At 45.8% G+C, this 14,922-nt stretch overlaps 1 protein-coding gene across 3 annotated transcripts in view; it reads right to left on the bottom strand.

The window, feature by feature from the left end:
- Window positions 1-1,009: 1,009 nt before the first annotated feature.
- The window catches only part of LOC135500065 (E3 ubiquitin-protein ligase ubr3-like), a 29,333-nt gene continuing 15,420 nt past the window's right edge, over window positions 1,010-14,922 (bottom strand). Inside the window, exons 17-29 of one of the 3 annotated variants that reach the window (XR_010449391.1) lie at window positions 14,403-14,647; window positions 13,846-13,979; window positions 11,957-12,067; window positions 11,273-11,476; window positions 10,791-11,010; window positions 9,786-9,995; window positions 9,412-9,632; window positions 8,813-8,938; window positions 7,724-7,915; window positions 7,146-7,355; window positions 6,817-6,956; window positions 3,265-6,054; window positions 1,010-3,184 (exon numbers count right to left, since the gene is read on the bottom strand). Coding sequence is in view for 1 of the 3 variants with exons in the window: in XM_064791208.1 (XP_064647278.1) it covers window positions 5,937-6,054; window positions 6,817-6,956; window positions 7,146-7,355; window positions 7,724-7,915; window positions 8,813-8,938; window positions 9,412-9,632; window positions 9,786-9,995; window positions 10,791-11,010; window positions 11,273-11,476; window positions 11,957-12,067; window positions 13,846-13,979; window positions 14,403-14,647 (2,131 nt within the window). In the remaining 2 variants the exon portion in view is untranslated. Of the gene's footprint in view, window positions 6,055-6,816; window positions 6,957-7,145; window positions 7,356-7,723; window positions 7,916-8,812; window positions 8,939-9,411; window positions 9,633-9,785; window positions 9,996-10,790; window positions 11,011-11,272; window positions 11,477-11,956; window positions 12,068-13,845; window positions 13,980-14,402; window positions 14,648-14,922 lie in introns of all 3 variants that reach the window. The other 2 variants (XR_010449390.1, XM_064791208.1) reach the window with 2 other exon arrangements.

The raw sequence follows: 14,922 nt of genomic DNA on the forward strand, positions 1-14,922 counted from the left end.
CTCACTGTCTTTGAGACACCCTGAATAGGGAGCTCTTCATCCAGTACATCATGTCCTTGTTGGAGGACAACCTGCTGTCTTTGAGACACCCTGAATAGGGAGCTCTTCATCCAGTACATCATGTCCTTGTTGGAGGACAGCTTACTGTCTTTGAGACACCCTGAATAGGGAGCTCTTCATCCAGTACATCATGTCCTTGTTGGAGGACAACCTACTGTCTTTGAGACACCCTGAATAGGGAGTTCTTCATCCAGTACATCATGCCCTTGTTGGAGGACAGCCTACTATCTTTTGAGACACCCTGAATAGGGAGCTCTTCATCCAGTACATCATGTCCTTCCTGGAGGACAGCCTACTGTCTTTGAGACACCCTGAATAGGGAGTTCTTCATCCAGTACATCATGTCCTTGCTGGAGGACAGCCTACTGTCTTTGTGACGCCCTGAATAGGGAGTTCTTCATCAAGTACATCATGTCCTTGCTGGAGGACAGCCTACTATCTTTTGAGACACCCTGAATAGGGAGTTCTTCATCCAGTACATCATGTCCTTGCTGGAGGACAGCTTACTGTCTTTTGAGACACCCTGAATTGGCATTTTTTAACCAGTAGAGCTTGTCCCCTGTCAGAGGACAGACTGCTTGGTGAATTTCCAACAGTCATAGACCACTCCTTCTCTAGGCCGATCATTGCAAACCAAAACATTTTACGTTTATTCAGGTAGCTAAGATTACCAGTGAGCCAATTTGATGACATCCTCAGCTGAGGAATGGATGACATCGTCCAGAGTGTCCACAACAAGTTGGCCAGCATCCCTAATATAAGCAGTATTCATGAGAGGCCATGTTACTCAATGGTCAAACCACTACATAGATGGCAGCACCAGACGGATCGTGTCCTCAGTTCGGCCTTCTCGCCTTCTGAAAGTCTAAAGGCTCAGCTGAAAGAGATAACGCTACTTAACACCAACGTTAATGACAAAACCAGGCCCAGGTCAAGGACAAATACCTCGTTATCGTTTACTTATATATTTATTATATTTACACACAACAAATCACTTTATATGCAGCTTACAAACTCACAATATATCATGTAAAAAGAATTACTTTGGCACTTGAAAGCTCAAGACCCTAAATCATTACCCCTTCACCATCTCCTGTGTGACCCATTCGACCCAATCAGGGAGGACGTCTCCACGTCTGGTCATTGACCAATCACTCACAACATGAACTTGTGTCCATGTTGATGCACTTTCCGATGATGATTTCATAACACCATATCTATGTATTCAACAAGCCAGTCTCACTAAAATACCACTCAAGATGCATTTCTTTAAACATTCTTTTACATCACAGGGGAGTAATCCCACTTTGTATGATCGCCCAAGGCCGTACTAGTTCTACCAGGATGTTTACATCACAGGGGAGGAATCCCACTTTGTATGATCGCCCAAGGCCGTACTAGTTCTACCAGGATGTTTACATCACAGGGGAGTAATCCCACTTTGTATGATCGCCCAAGGCCGTACTAGTTCTACCAGGATGTTTACATCACAGGGGAGTAATCCCACTTTGTATGATCGCCCAAGGCCGTACTAGTTCTACCAGGATGTTTACATCACAGGGGAGTAATCCCACTTTGTATGATCGCCCAAGGCCGTACTAGTTCTACCAGAATGTTTACATCATAGGGGAGTAATCCCACTTTGTATGATCGCCCAAGGCCGTACTAGTTCTACCAGAATGTTTACATCATAGGGGAGTAATCCCACTTTGTATGATCGCCCAAGGCCGTACTAGTTCTACCAGGATGTTTACATCACAGGGGAGTAATCCCACTTTGTATGATCGCCCAAGGCCGTACTAGTTCTACCAGGATGTTTACATCACAGGGGAGTAATCCCACTTTGTATGATCGCCCAAGGCCGTACTAGTTCTACCAGGATGTTTAAAGCAAAATTCCCTTGCAGAATCCAGCAGAACCTCTTCTTAAAGGGCACCCTCGCGACTGACCAATGCTTTCCTTAACAGAGAGGTGTCCTGATTAGAGAGGTCAAATTGAATGGAAGGTACCAATCTGGAACCGTGCTAGTGTCCTTAATAGAGAGGTGTCCGCTAAGGGAGGTCCCACTGTACCTAGATATGGTGTTTATGAAGCTGATCATGTCTTTATCTGAAAGGAGATCAAATTGGTAAGTACCAGTAGTTCAATACGCGACCCGGCCTCTTAATACCTAATTGTGGTCATCCAAATTGATATTGTTAACTGAATTAGTCTGAGCAAACCTAAAGAAATGCACAAGCTTTGAAAATATTTCAAAACTAAACATGAGGTACATGTACATTGTATTTCATTAAACTGACCAGTTGACGCTTTGATTCAATCAAGTAAAAATGTTCTTGGAATTCTTTCAACTCACGCATTAAATTCCAAATACTGGCCAATCAGAAATGGACATCTACCTACCAATCCGGTCACAGAGTCATTAGAAGAGTAGTAAATAAAAATTCTAGTCAATATTCTCCTGAAGTGCTCACATAATCTCACCCTTTTTCGGCATATTAAGTAAGATAAAAACAAAATATAAGGTACAATGCGTTCATAAATACCTAACCTTGTGGACATCTTACCGAATAATTTGACAGTGGAGCCACCTGGCAGCCAAAAGAGGAACACAATTTGACAGTGGAGCCACCTGGCAGCCAAAAGAGGAACACAATTTGACAGTGGAGCCACCTGGCAGCCAAACGAGGAACAGAATTTGACCGTGGAGCCACCTGGCAGCCAAAAGAGGAACACAATTTGACAGTGGAGCCACCTGGCAGCCAAAAGAGGAACACAATTTGACCGTGGAGCCACCTGGTAGCCAAAAGAGGAACACAATTTGACAGTGGAGCCACCTGGCAGGCAAAAGAGGAACACAATTTGACCGTGGAGCCACCTGGCAGCCAAAAGAGGAACACAATTTGACATTGGAGCCACCTGGCAGCCAAAAGAGGAACACAATTTGACAGTGGAGCCACCTGGCAGCAAAAAGAGGAACAGAATTTGACAGTGGAGCCACCTGGCAGCCAAAAGAGGAACAGAATTTGACAGTGGAGCCACCTGGCAGGCAAAAGAGGAACACAATTTGACAGTGGAGCCACCTGGCAGCCAAAAGAGGAACAGAATTTGACAGTGGAGCCACCTGGCAGCCAAAAGAGGAACAGAATTTGACAGTGGAGCCACCTGGCAGCCAAGAGGAACACAATTTGACAGTGGAGCCACCTGGCAGCCAAAAGAGGAACACAAATACTTCTGGAATGATGTAGTTGCGGGCATGTACAGGTGTCCAACACAGGTCATCTATGAACAGTTACTTTTGTGGTCAGTGGGTGGCGCCCCTTGTACAAGGTGGGCCATTCATTCATACACATCATCCTTTAAGGTGCAAACTGGTGTAATTCATGCCTTTAGATGACCAACTGATATAGCAATATATTGTTATTACTTAGGACAATATCACCATTTTGAAAGCCCTTAATCATGCTTCTGTCTTCCTTACGAAACTTGCTCCTGACATCAATCTCTGCATGTAAATCCTCTTATTTTAATCAAATTATTCCAGCAAGTTTACACCAACAGGCAATTTTTCAAACCTTTCTTGCACAGGCAACATCCTGACTCCTCGGTCATCACCAATTTCTGACCAATATTATGCGACACTCCTTCAAATAAAACCAGCCCAAGAATAGAGAAATCGCAACCTACTCGCATTAGGTCGAGGTTCACAGCCACCACGAGTTCCTGAGTTCTGACTCCGTCAGACACATGTCGGGGAAAACGTACTCCCTTGTTTGAAAAATTAAGTTCTCATTTAATGTGTTTATTTTGGACGTTGGGGACCTGGGCATCACAGTCGGCCAAGATTCACTCTCTTGCCCAGGGCTCTAGGTCCAATGCACGCCTCAGCCAAATACAACTACATGGAACCTCCCTTAGCGGACACCTCTCTATTAAGGACAGCCCTTCAGGAAGTGAAGTCTACCTTGGCCAGACCTACAACAAGACTCTGAGCTTGGAGACACACATCAACTGAGTGATCACTGAATCCAACAGCACATTAGGCTTCATCAAACGAAATCTGAAATACGCCTGAAGACAACTCAAGGAAACTGCCTGTTTCTCTGTCGTACATTCCTAACTAGAATAAGGATGATGTATGTGACCCTTACGTCACAAAGACATCCAGAACCTCGAGGCTGTAAAAAGACGCGAGGCCAGATCCTTAACAGGAGATTATGTAACAGAGATGATAAAACACTAGGCTGGCAAACCCTACAAGAAAGAGAACAGTTTTTTACAGACACTTAACCGTATCATCCACAACACTGTTGGCATGACGAAAGAGGACCATCTAACACAAAGGACCTCGACAACCAGAAGCAAAAACAACAACAAGCTTCAAGTCTACCGCGCAACACGCAGGAATTCGAAAACTCCTTCTTCCCAAGGACGATCATAGAGTGGAATAATACCAGACAGGATGAGATCAATAACACCATGATCTGGGTCTCACAATGCCAATAATCACTATTAACCTCCCCCTCCTGTACCTCTCAATACAGGCAATAAGCTGGCCAGAACCACAGGATGAGATCAATAACACCATGATCTGGGTCTCACAATGCCTGATCTGGGTCTCACAATGCCAATAATCACTATTAACCACCCCTCCTGTACCTCTCAATACAGGCAATAAGCCGACCAGAACCCCGACCTGTCTCTAAATGCACATAGTTCAGGATTCCTATAATCTGGGCAGAAAAACAGAAATCACATTATGCTATTACAACAAGAACCACCTTTCCCCAGAGTCCAGACCAAAACTTTGATGAATTTTTACACCTATACAGTACACATTAAAAGTTGATAGTTAAATGTATGTACACACTATGCTGTATATACAAAATGTACACATTAAATTATATACAGATTCACGTTTTAAAGTACCGGTAAATTATAATACAATAGTTCTTCAGAACTAGGCCCTTTTATTTCTGAAATCCTGGGATACCCATACAATGCCATGTATAATTGCTGTAAAATAGCGAGACAATGATCTCTGATAAATCCCATGCCCACGTGTCTTTACATTGTATCGTCACCTCAGTGCCAATATAAAACAAATATCATCACCAACAGAGCACCATATAAAAGATTCAAATATCAGCATTCGACAGTCACGGGGTAGTTATCGTAAACAACTTTATTTTTCCGCCGCCCTTAATTTCAGCGAAAACATCCCTTACAAAATTCAATACCCATAAATTCCACAAATGGATGGTTTTTCAATTTTTATCTCTCTTCTGTTTTATTGGTAATTTTTGTACCATTGATGTTTACATTTTGACCCCTTATGTGAAACGTGATAAAATACTAGGCCCCCAAAATATAAAGGATTTCAGTCTGTTGATCAGCAGCCCATCATGAGGGTTTGCAAACTCATCCATTTCATGTCACCCACCTCTCCCCACCTGAGATATTCACAGCTACTTACGATGCTAGGCACGACCATGTGATCATTATATATCTTACAACTTATCATCTACAGCCAATCACAAAGCCTGGTGTGACCACATGATCATCTACACCCAATCACAATCCCTGGCGTGATCATGTGATCATCTACAACCAATCACAATCCCTGGTGTGATCATCTACAACCAATCACAAAGCAAGGTATGACCACATGATCATCTACAGCCAATCACCATGCCTGGTGTGACCACATGATCATCCTCAGCTTATCGCGATCCCTGGTGTGATCATGTGATTATCTACAGCCAATTATGATGCCTGGTGTGATCATGTGATCATCTACAGCCAACCACAAAGCCAGGTACTATCATATGATCCTCTACAGCCAATCACAGAGCCAGCTATGGTCATGTGAACATCTACAGCCTATCATGATGCCAGATCCATTTCTTGCAGACGTGATCGAAGGTGTGATTGATCCATTGTTGCTCCAGCAGACGATACCTATCCTCACTCAGGTAGAGCGGCTTACCGCGCCTGGAAAGATCAGAGATAGGTGTATCCACGAGACGTTGGCTTTTTCTGCAGTTGCGTCCTAATGTGGTATAATATATTGCTAAACCTCTCTAATGTGTTGATCACTTTAGTACCTGTTGGCACCAAGGTTTTCTCCTGCCTTTTCTGAGATATTCAAGGGACCTGTCATTGAGGTTTTACTTATGATTGGCTAGGAAGTTAGTGTACATTGCCTCATTCTTCAATTGACGAATCACAGCCTATCTCCTGTCATGTGGGCACGCCCCACCTCTTTGTCTTAGCTTCACTTGAGAATAGCCTTTCAAGCCGTGAGGCGACTGGATTTTTTTCTCCTGTTTTTTTGTACATACTTCATTTTTTTTGTGATGCATCGCATGGAACCGTTGAAGTCTTGGAGAAATGAACCATCAAGAACATTTTACAAGTCATCTTTTATATCCGTCATTTCATCAGAAGGACTAGACATCATTTCAAACCTTTACAATCGGCCTTTCGGATAAACAACCAAGAACATTCACAAGAATCTTCTGAGTATTTATTCCATCGGAAGGACAAATATTTGCCCCAATCTCTTTCAAATATAACACTAAACTGACGCAAAATGCGTAAAACAATGTTCAATATCTCAGCAGATTTCTACAGGTGAAATCAATGTGTCTGTGAATGAAGGTTTCTCACTTGGTTTTCAGCTGAAAGATCTGTGGCAGTGGCAGAGTGATTGAAGCAGAAATAAGGGAATTCCCATTAGGGATAATGACTTACTTTAGATCTCTGTCTTCCTCTCCATATTCATCAAGATAGACGGAGCCCCACAGGGTGGCCCGCGCACCACGTACCACCACAATCACAGATGAGTTGACAATCAGGAACAGACCCGTCCCCGCACCACAGCAGATCGAATGCTGTAACGGAAAAATCACAGTAGTTACCCTTTGACACTTTAAGATCTAGGCCTGACACAAACATACATTTAAATACAGCCAACACATAATCCATCTTGAAAATAACATTGTAACCAAGGTCTGAGGATTTGTTATCAAGGTGGAGACCGGTTGGCTTGCACTGAACTCAGCAGGATGAGGTAGGCCTACCTGTACACACTCGTAGACCTCCCGCTGTCTGCAGCACGACTCCTTGAAGCAGACAAACTGACTACACACGAGGCAGATGGCTGGGTCTTTTGGCACAGACATACATGTACTGCACTGTTTCTTGCGATAGTGCTGGAAGATGATGTCATACTCCTTGGGGAGCTTGAAGAGGTGCGGTGTGTGCCAGGTGGGGTTCACCAGCAGGAGATTCTGAAGTGAAAGACAAACAATGAACAAAGAGTAAACAAACTGATCTTTCACGTCCAGAAGCAATATAACATTGCGATACTTCATTTTCTGTTTTGTCGTATAAATTCAGCGCCTCTCCTCACATACATCAAAACCAATGGAGACAGTGATTTACCACTGCTGTCCCAAAACACTCGGTCCTGTTACAAGTCCAAACCTCCGACTCCAGTAAGTGGGGGAACAGTCTTTTCTCGCAGAGATGGCAGGATGGATAAAAGATCTCCCCCCTTACTATCTACTGGGATTCAGGACAATCAGAGATAGAATCAGCTGAAACCCCTGATCAGGAATCGAGGCTCGCCAGTGGACAAGTCTGCTGTAGCACTCACCTTAGCAACCAACGACTGCTGGTTGACGAAGCTGACAAAGTCTTGACCCCAGGTCCTGATGAGTGCCCACGGGTCCTCGCAATGCCAGTTGACCGCCAAGGCACTCTGGAACTGCATCGGGTCCACCTCTGTCTCTGTCAAGTGACACAGGTGCAGAAAGCGACAAAGGAGCTGGTACTCTTTCTGCGCATTCTGGAACAAAAATAAATATACTTTGTGATTTCCGTGTGAAGTTTGTTTTTTTCTGGCACTATCATCAGGGCAGTTCAAAAGAGCAACTACACCACCTCTGTACAATTTGGTTTTTAAGACAATATTCTGCGATCTGTATCGTAGGAGGAAACCTACACTGTCAAAGAGGGTCACTCTCTCTATCACAAGCATAACAGACCAACTGGGAATCAAACCTGAGACCACAATGGTGGCAGGTGCCGATGTATCTACAACACTTCTTTAACTGGTCTTCTGTGCTCTCTCAATGGTGGCAGGTGACGATGTATCTACAACACTTCTTTAACTGGTCTTCTGTGCTCTCTCAATGGTGGCAGGTGCCAATGTATCTACAACACTTCTTTAACTGGTCTTCTGTGCTCTCTCAATGGTGGCAGGTGCCAATGTATCTACAACACTTCTTTAACTGGTCTTCTGTGCTCTCTCAATGGTGGCAGGTGCCAATGTATCTACAACACTTCTTTAACTGGTCTTCTGTGCTCTCTCAATGGTGGCAGGTGACGATGTATCTACAACACTTCTTTAACTGGTCTTCTGTGCTCTCTCAATGGTGGCAGGTGACGATGTATCTACAACACTTCTTTAACTGGTCTTCTGTGCTCTCTCAATGGTGGCAGGTGCCAATGTATCTACAACACTTCTTTAACTGGTCTTCTGTGCTCTCTCAATGGTGGCAGGTGCCAATGTATCTACAACACTTCTTTAACTGGTCTTCTGTGCTCTCTCAATGGTGGCAGTGTGTAAAGTAAAAGGGGAGTTTGTTCATTATTGTGTCATCCCTAATGAAAGGCCCAGCCACAGTTGCCCCTATCATGGCGCTATCTAGGTCCACTGACAACTTGTTGTTTGAGAACTTACCTCATCTTGTGGTATCTCCTCCCCATACAGGTGTTCCTGGAGGACACCAGAGATCCTGAGGAAAGGCAGGCAATATTCCTGGACTGATGACTCCACACTCTGTGGTGACCACACACTTTGACAGATCTGTAAACCAGGTATAAATACGATGTAAAATATGAACTATTAACAAACAACAACAAATCACACTGCTGTATGGTTCCGAAAAATCCCCCCAGAAAAAGCTTTCACAACTCTTTTTGATGTCAAATTTCTTTTCTAAAACTCAACAACAAAATGAAATTTTGACTGCTTTTCAACTGTTTCCATATTTTGCATCAACCCAAGCAGTCATGGCTGCCTAACCATAACCGCTGCCACCAAAACGAGGCACAGAGTGCATTCTGCACTGTGGTTCAATGTAATCAAGGTGTTTAAGAATTCTACACTTTTAGGGCTAATCCATAGTCAACGGTTGAAAGCAACCTGTTTATACTGTGTTGACACCGCCGGTAGGTCTGTTTCACATAGACCTATTACACATACTTTAGGCCCTTCGTACATGCGTACCTTAACTGAATAGCGTCAACACATTATTTCTCAAAGAGCCCCACACTCACCGCAGGTGTGTTGTGTTCTAACTCTACGTCCTCATAGAGGCGACTCTGCACAAAATGCTCAATCACGACGCTGAGGAGACCTTCGAGAGACTTCGGCGTGACCTGCTTCTGCTTCCTGCGCCACGCGTCACGCTCCTCTTCCGTGAACTTTGAACTCATCACAGCTAAGGCTTGAATGTACTGGAGGTTGTACAGGACACGCACCAGGCACTGGAAGTACACTGCAAGCAGAAATGTCGCACAAGGTACAAGAACGTAAATATAGAATGGTGGCTCAATTGAGTGTTGGAGCTGGCACAACTAACTGATATGGCCGGCCTTTCTCGTTCCCCTACCTCATACCCGCCCCACCCAACTGATGGATCATGACTCACCCCTGTCTATCACACTTGGCAGATTGAGTAATATCTGTAGCAGTAACGCGGCAGGGTCCTTCAGGAACACTGGCACCTCTCTCAGGTACGGCTGCAGGCATGATGATTCCTCCTCACTCATGGTCACCCCTGTGATGCGGCTCCAGATGTCTGTGTTGATCTTCGGGTTGAGGATCTTACTGTGCAGGCCGAGCACATTGAGCAAGGGCACTGAAATGAGGATGATTATGACAAAGATCTCCCTGAAAACAGTTTTTGGTTGTTACCCAATCTTGGCCATTGTCTTTGTCTTTATCTCAACACTCTCTGATGCCATCTGCGCACATGTGGCCGACCCCCTCCTCCCCAATAACCACCTGGCTCACATGTGGCCTGCTCCCCTACTCCCCAATAACCACCTGGCTCACATGTGGCCTGCTCCCCTACTCCCCAATCACCCCCTGGCTCACATGTGGCCGGCCCCCCTACTCCCCAATCACCCCCTGGCTCACATGTGGCCGGCCCCCCTACTCCCCAATCACCCCCTGGCTCACATGTGGCCTGCTCCCTCCTCCCCAATAACCACCTGGCTCACATGTGGCCGGCCCCCTCCTCCCCAATAACCACCTGGCTCACATGTGGCCTGCTCCCCTACTCCCCAATCACCCCCTGGCTCACATGTGGCCGGCCCCCCTACTCCCCAATCACCCCCTGGCTCACATGTGGCCGGCCCCCCTACTCCCCAATAACCACCTGGCTCACATGTGGCCGGCCCCCTCCTCCCCAATAACCACCTGGCTCACATGTGGCCTGCTCCCCTACTCCCCAATCACCCCCTGGCTCACATGTGGCCGGCCCCCCTACTCCCCAATCACCCCCTGGCTCACATGTGTGCAAACAGCTCGAGCTAAGTATTGTCCACGGACTCCCTTAAGACTGAGTCAGTAGGCCCACCACCCCAGCTAGGCCCTAACCACAGAGCCACACAATCAACGCTCACAAGATACAAGTCATAGTCATACGCACCCAGTGATGATCTCTTCTTGGTGCTCTGAGGCCGAGGACTACAAAGATGTCCACTGCGCTGCAGCAGGTTCAGCTCGAGGTTTGTCCTTGCCACAGAGCAGTAGAAGAGCTCCATACTCTCCGGGCAAGGGTGTTTAGAATAGGAGCTGAATCGTGGGTAAGCTGTGTTGGTCAGATCTTCCATCGCCTTGCCCATAGCTGTTGTCAGGTTGGTTGTCCCCTGAAATGAATTGGATGTGTTATTTTTAAGAAGAAACACCATAGTCTAGAGCCATGTTTTTTGAAGTATTACGTGTGCTTCACAGATAACATGAGGGTCTCAATTTACATCTTTTTGGACATTTTTTGGACATGAAAGTTGATGTTGCCGAGCTTTCAAAACCTTGACCACTCCTCTTCTCGGAGCATCAATGCAAGACCCCACACAAAACTACTCCAAAATTCCCAAATTTTGATCCATTCGATTTGGTAATTAGACTCACCGGAGCTCCAGGCCGTTTCTCAATCAACCGGCCAATCTCCAGGGCCAACCCACACGGATCCCGCGGCGTCAACCGTGATAAACTGCCCACCTTATCGGGCACGATGGGCAGGAGCGTATTGGCGAGTTGACGGCAGAACGGGCACAGGTATTCACCCTTGTTGACTGCAAGCGTCTGATTCATCTGGAGGAGGTGTTCGTCCGACTGGGAAAAAACAAAATCTGCATCATTCAAAATTCGGCATCCAAGTTAGTCTTTTGGGGCCGAAGAAATAAGAATTTCTCCAGATTCAAAGCAAGATCATTGGGTTTAACTATGTGTTTCTTGGTTCTGAACGTTTTATAATTTTAAGATTTCTTTAGTCTGATATCAACTACGATATAGGTTATCATCTGACATTACACTTTAACCCCGGTCTGTCCTGAAACTATTCAGTAGACCTCAGACAGCTCAAACAGCTACAACCTGAGCATTTCTGACTGGCACCCAGAAAGACCTGGGTGGAGAGAGGCGAGTTAGACAAGGAGACCTGGCTACAGCCTCACACTGACAGTGGGGATTGAACCAAGGATGTCTTGACTGCTAATTGAGAGTCTGAGCCACTACACCACAGCGGGGCCTACGAGTTTGGCAGAGCCAGAGTTGAACTTTTTGTTGTTGACTGTTTGTTGATTGTATACTCACTGCAAGCGACTGCATGTAGGACTTGTGGCAGTCGAGATGAAGATGGTGGCCACAAGTCTGGACGCATACACCACCCTCCCAGCCCATGTTCATCGAGGAGAGACAGGAGGTCTACAAAACAAAGATACGCATCATGCAGCATCAATCAGGAACAAAGTAGAACCTCTCTATTAATAGATGAGATGGTGACCACAAGTCTGGACGCATACACCACCCTCCCAGCCCATGTTCATCGAAGAGAGACAGGAGGTCTACAAAACAAAGATACGCATCATGCAGCATCAATCAGGAACAAAGTAGAACCTCTCTATTACGGACACTCTCAGGACTGACAAGTGCTGTCCGCAATAGTGAGGTGAACTGATTAGAGAGGTCAAACTGATACTATTGTGACCAAAACTAGACGTGTCCTTTATAGAGAGGTGTCCACCACAAAGGGAGGTTCCACTGCATACAGAGTGAGAAAAGAACTAGATACTTTGTCAACTCTACCCAAGTGACCACTAAGACAACTAGATTGAGAAATCTGCTTAACAGCAAATTAAATGGGCCCCCGAGTATTGGATGGGTTATCCTAGCGATAGTAAACTGTTGTATGGATTACATTATCCTAGCCAGAGAATGAGGGTGGAGACAGTTCTTGGTAAGTATAGTTCAGAGTGCATCACTCACTGGGTGAGGTAAAGTCTTGGGTTTGAAAGTGTTGGGGAAAGTGTTTGAGGCTTGTTTCTGTTAAAAACATTGTTGACACCATTCTCAGTTGCTGCTTTGCTGATCTTGGACAGTGTTTTATCAGTTCAGCTACTGAGGTAGGCCTAAAACACTTTCTCCAACACTTTGAAAACAGAAGACTTGATGTTACCCATTGTCTGTGTAAGGGGTGGGTCTGTAAAAAGACATGTTTGAGATGAAATTGAAATAGCATTGCTTTCCCAATGCTTGACTGGTCCGGCAAGAGGCATTGCCAGGAAAACGTGACGTCATTTTGGCCATTCTTCTTACCGCACGCCCTCCCTCTCCGTAAAACTTGCAGACATGGTGTGAAGTGGGAGGGCGCACAATGGGAACCACACTGCCGCGATGTTAATAGTTTCTATTTATAGAATTCAGCGGCAGAGATTTTAATCACGGAAAAAGTAGATTAACTCGGCTAATCTCAATGGATTTTACCCAGGAATGTTTTCAAGGCGAGAGAAACATCTGATTTAAGTACTGCGCTTATTAGATTTCATGTTCATGCCGAAGATTGGCCTAAAACGTGGACGAAAAGAGTGCATTATCGAGTGTTGGAGAAGTCACGTGATTGGACGAGAAACCTGAGCGAAAACAATACTAACTCCAGCTCCCAGAGAGGGAGGAGCTGGAGTCATAAAAACGCATCTAAAGCATCGAAATATTCTGAGTTTTGAAAAATCGTTTTGCGATAGTCTATGATAGTCCATGAATCGAATTGGGTTTCTTTATAATACCTCCATCGTCCCATCGCTCGACCAACTCCTGAGAATAATGACGTCATTATGACGGGGCGGAGCTTATGCTAATGTATCAGCGTCTCGCCTCTGCGCATGTCACAGCGCATGTCAGATTGAATCGCGACTTCGGCATGTTGGGAGAAGACGATCAGACGAATCTCAGCATAAAAGCGTCAATAACATCAAAATGAGCCGAAATTTTGAAAAGTCTTTAGTGACGTCCCTTGGATGGGGGTATGCTTGGTGGGTTTGGGGTGAAAGATTTTTGGTTTGTTCAGCTGTTTCAGAGAACACTCACACTAAAGTTTGGTAACAGATAGAATGCAGAATTCCAGCAATATCAATATGGTCCCCAGACTGTGTGGTCTGGGGCCCATAATAAACGCACTTAGAGGAGTCATGAATGTTGCTGCTTACCTCGTCAAAGTACATCTTGAGAGTCTTGAACCTGTTGTCTGCGACACCACGACAGGTGGCACCGTGGTAGCTTGGCACTTTAGGTGTTACTGGTACGACCTGGGCCTCCGCGACCTGACGCCGATGGCCAAGCACTGCAATGGGAAAACATGAAATCAAAACACGCAATTAACTTTCCAATAAGTTTTGAATACACTTAGATTTGAATCATTTAAGGTTCAGAAATCTCCACATTGCTGCCCTCCCCCCCTCCATTCTAGCCATGATCATCCACTGGTTGACTGTTGAAGGTCAATGACCCAATGACCCTTGTGATATCATCCCTGCCCCCTGTCCCCTCCCCATGTTCTAATTTAGCTTTGTATCCTCCCCCTTCTCCCCAAGATCATCTACTCACCACTGGTGGACTGGGCAAGAGCCACCAGGCAAATAGGGCGCTCCTCTGTTGAGGGACTGGCCTGGCCACATATAACACAGTCACAGCAATGACCCAGGTAGCATCTTCCCTGCCCCCAGTCTAGTGACCCCTCCCCTTCTCCCCAAGATCATCCACTCACCACTGGTGGACTGGGCAAGAGCCACCAGGCCAATAGGGCGCTCTTCTGTTGAGGGACTGGCCTGGCCACATATAACACAGTCATAGCTTCTCTCCATGGCGGCCATGCCTTCCTGCTCCGCCTGGCTCGAGTGTTCAGCCTCTCTCCCTCCATCCTCTGTGTCCATTGCCTGTTCCATGAACGCCTTCTGCCTCGACGCAAACTCTGCCATCAGCTTCTGTTGTCGTTCCCTGGCGCGCCGTCTCCTGCAAGGTTCAATGTTTACATACTGTTTACATAGCCGATGGAATTATGAGACGTAAGAGGTCAGAGTCAGGATCATACAGTCAAGATCAAGGGAGCATATGTGCAGTCAGTGAACAATTGAAACCTGATAATTCTTATGGCCTGCCTCATCATAGTGGCAGAGTCTCTCATAGAACTGGTAGCTCTCTGATCAGCAGGGTAGGAGGCGACTAAGCAACTGATGACAAGCGCTGGGAATTCGGCAGTGCGGCTGAGAGATGACGTGACCAATGAC

This window comes from Lineus longissimus, chromosome 16 (genome assembly GCF_910592395.1).
Source record: "Lineus longissimus chromosome 16, tnLinLong1.2, whole genome shotgun sequence".
Lineage (NCBI taxonomy): Eukaryota > Metazoa > Nemertea > Pilidiophora > Heteronemertea > Lineidae > Lineus > Lineus longissimus.